Source organism: Anomalospiza imberbis, chromosome 27 (assembly GCF_031753505.1).
Source record: "Anomalospiza imberbis isolate Cuckoo-Finch-1a 21T00152 chromosome 27, ASM3175350v1, whole genome shotgun sequence".
NCBI lineage: Eukaryota > Metazoa > Chordata > Aves > Passeriformes > Viduidae > Anomalospiza > Anomalospiza imberbis.
The window spans coordinates 1,873,057-1,876,561 of NC_089707.1; the positions used below are offsets into that span (position 1 = coordinate 1,873,057).

Sequence of the window (3,505 nt, forward strand, 5' to 3'; positions counted from 1 at the left end):
ACTGCCAGGTAAAGCAGACAAAATACAAACTGAAAACCTCAAAGGGCTCACTACAAAACACAGCCTCTGTGTTAAATTCCTTGGTTTATTCCAAGGGGTTATTCCAGTGTTCTTGGGGATGCCAGAAGAGAGGGAGATTCCCTGGAGGCACCAGCCAGCCCAAGGAGCAGCCTGAGTGTCCAAGCTCAGGGACTGCCCCATGGAAAGCCCCAGTACTGCACAGCCTTACTCAGCACCTTCAGTTCTCCCCATCCCATCACATTCCAGCATTCCCAGAGCCATACCCCTCACAGGTACCCTGAGGAACCCCTCCTCAGGAGGAATCAGAGGGAAAGGTCCCCCTGGCAGCCCGATACCCTGTAATGCCAGCTCCAGGTACTGACAGCCAATAGAGCCCAGTTCACGTGAAAAAATAGGGTGATTTTATTATAAACTTCAGAAAAAGGAAACAAACAACATGAAAACAGCATTTAACTGGACATCTTCCTCAGGGAAACAGCTGTCCCAGGGAATCAGGCACACTGCAGCCCCAGAAGGTCCAGGTGCACAAGTCAGGCTTCCGAGTTCTCCTGGAAAACAGGAGATTTTCCCCATAGCACTGCCTACCCTCAATGGCACTGGGGACAAAGCAACACCCCCCACCCTCCACTTCCCAGGGCAGCAGCTTTCTGGGAATGAGGAGGGCACCCAGCAATGCTGTGGGACCACAGCAGTGAGGGGGAAGCTGCTTGTGGTGAAGAATTCCCAAAAATCCTCCCTATTTTCTGCTGCAAAGTATCTGGGGCAGGGAGTCATGAAAGGCTTGTGGCAACCTTCTGGCAGTGGCCCTGGGTCAGAGGTGCCAAAAAGTTGGCATCTGGCACTGCTGTCACACACTGGTGACTGGGCACACCCAGCACCACCCCACCAACACCCGGGGACTGAGGCTGTGTCCCTGCACAGGGACTGGAGCCCCTCCAACCCCTTTCCTTGGAAGCAGAGCTCTGTGACAAAGGCTCAGAGCCTGGGGACATCCAGGGGACTTGTGACACCTGCCCTGCCCCACACTCAGAGGCTGGGATTGTCCCAAGGGTCCTTACCCCATCCTGGGATGAGCTGGTGTCACAGGCTGTGTCAGACTCTTGCTCACTGCTCCCATCCCCTCGTGGCTGCTGGGCATCACCACTGGCCACATCTGGAGCATCTCCCCCACTGCTGGTCACAGCTGGATCCTCTGCTCCCAGCTCTGGGGGCAACAAGGGGCCCTGGGGGTTGTGTGGCACAGGGACATGGTCAGAGCAGCACAAAATCCATAAGGGATTAATGGAATCGAGAGCAGAGCAATCCCAGGCTCCCTCCTCCTGCAGCCAGGCACTGAGGTGAATTCTTGCAGCCCAGGATTGATGCTGTCCCCAGGAACAGAGCAGGGACACTCACCTGGACATCCGAGAGCTCCAGTATGGTGACCCCACCCTGCTCCTCCAGCTCCAGGTCGGTGTCATTTTGGGACTGGAACTCGTCACTGTCCGACTCCAGTTCCGAGGGCTGGGGGGGAAAGAGTCAAAGGGAGGCTCTGAGGAAGGAACAGCGTGGGGAAGGACACACCAGTCCTGTCCCAACAGCACTGCGAGCCACAGCCAAGGGTGACAGAGGTGCTGCCTTGCAGGGACATCGGCCAAAGGGAAACTTCGGGGGTGAGGGGGGCACCCCCAAGCTCTCAGACAGTGTCGGGGTGATGGTCAAGTGCTCCATGGACACCCTGTGCCCTCAAAGAGGGGATAGGGAAGGAAACCTCTGCAAGCTCCTCCACAGGAACACTCCCAGGCCCACACAGAGGCCAAACCATCTTGGAATTGCTCAGCAGCCACAACATCTCACCTCATAGGAGACGTCTTCAGAGTCATCCTCCGGCAAATCCCTCTCCAGCACCACAAACCAGGACTCCTGCTGCTCCAGAGCCACATCATCCCTCTTCCTCTTGCTGGCTTTGCTGGCTGGGTTGATGGGAGCCTCTCGGATCTCTGCAGGGATTCACAGGAGGCACAATCACCACACCCAGAACACAGCAGTTTCCCCGGCTCCCTGCAGGAATGCCATGCTGTGTTCCTCCCAGCTGCAAAGCCTCCAGATGTTCCAGGAGGCTCCAGCTCTTACCCTTGGACATGTTGCTCTGGCCCCAGTCGGTTGGGAGGTAGCCCAGGAGGTTCTGGATCCTGGTGGGAGTCACAGAGAGCAGAAGGCGCACGAGCTTCCCCCGGCGTTTCCTGGCCAGGAGCCCAGGCCTGCTGGGAGACTGGGATGGGGGGCAGAGGTTGCTCCTGATGGTCCTGACAGGGATTACCAATCCAATCCAGACAGATGCTTTCTGAAGGAGCTTCAGCTGCAAAGAGAGGCCCATCAGCACATGGGAGAACTTCAAGGTGTTTAAAGCCCTCAGGGAAAGCCTTAAACTCCGCTCTGTGCCAGCGTGGAGCTGAGATTGGGACCAGCTTCAGCCAGGACCTGTTGGGTTGTTCTTTATTCCCAAAACCCTCCCATTTCTCCTAGCCCAGAGAGGGAGAGAAATGGGAATGCTGCAGCCACCAATAGCTGAAGGGGAGCAAGGCAAGGCCAAGAAGAAAAGGCTGAGATAGGGAGGAAAACAGAGGAAAAATCATGCAATTGTTTGGGTGGGAAATGGCCTTAAGAACCCACACTTTATCTTGGGACACCTTCCACAATCCCAGGGTGCTCCAAGCCCCATTCAACCTGGCCTTGGGCACTCCCCACCCTCACAGGGATTAATTTAATGTTAAATAATGTGAAAAGACTAAAAGAAAAGAAGTTTTCCAGCAGAAAAAAAACCAGAAACTGCCAGTGAGGCCACCCCCTCCCCAGCCTCAGCATCACTCACTGGGTACTTGACCAAGCTGAGCTGAAGGATCTGGCCCAGGAACCTGCTGGAGAAGGAATCACTGCTGGTGGGTGGCCTCATCTAGAGAGAGAGAAAGAGAAAGGTCAGAGCCTCCAGCCCAGCTCGGAGAGTGCCCCCAGCAGAGGCTACCCCTGGGGCAGTGGCCAGACCTGCTTTGGGGGCTGCTCCATTGAGCCCAGACTGACCACAAACCTGGCTTAACCCCTCTGTGGCCTTCAGGGTACTTATAGGTCCTGCCTCATCTGCTCCTCATTACCCTGACAAGCTGCTGGCTCTGCTAATTGGTGGGGCAGCCCAGGGCCCTCAGGTGGGGGCTTCCCTGCTATCAGCACTGGGGCCTCAATTAAGGGCTCTCAGTTATGGATTTGCTTTCTCTCAGTTTGAGGTCTCCTCCTGGAGCTTGCCAAGGCTCTGATTTGAGATCTCCCCCCTTGCTCTGTGCAGGTGCAAAGAGCTGAAGGTGATGAGATGCCAGAACCTGCCCTGCTGAGCCCCCCAGGGATGGGAGAAACTGGATCCCAGGTGAGGGGAGGCCCCTCTGCATCCCCAGCTCTGTGCCCGCACAGAGCTTTTCTTGTCTGGGTCATTTTCCCAGCAGGATCCACCCTAAAG

The 3,505-nt window shown here is 56.1% G+C and overlaps 1 protein-coding gene across 1 annotated transcript; it reads right to left on the reverse strand.

Moving 5' to 3' along the window:
• Positions 1-399: 399 nt before the first annotated feature.
• On the reverse strand, positions 400-3,182 carry LOC137462920 (uncharacterized). Its single transcript, XM_068173761.1, has 7 exons — positions 3,043-3,182; positions 2,873-2,953; positions 2,134-2,359; positions 1,858-2,000; positions 1,417-1,524; positions 1,080-1,244; positions 400-569 (listed from the first exon to the last, which is right to left on the reverse strand). Exons 1-7 carry the CDS (start codon positions 3,061-3,063, stop codon positions 552-554), a joined length of 762 nt encoding a protein of 253 aa, XP_068029862.1. The 5' UTR covers positions 3,064-3,182; the 3' UTR covers positions 400-551.
• Positions 3,183-3,505: the final 323 nt, after the last annotated feature.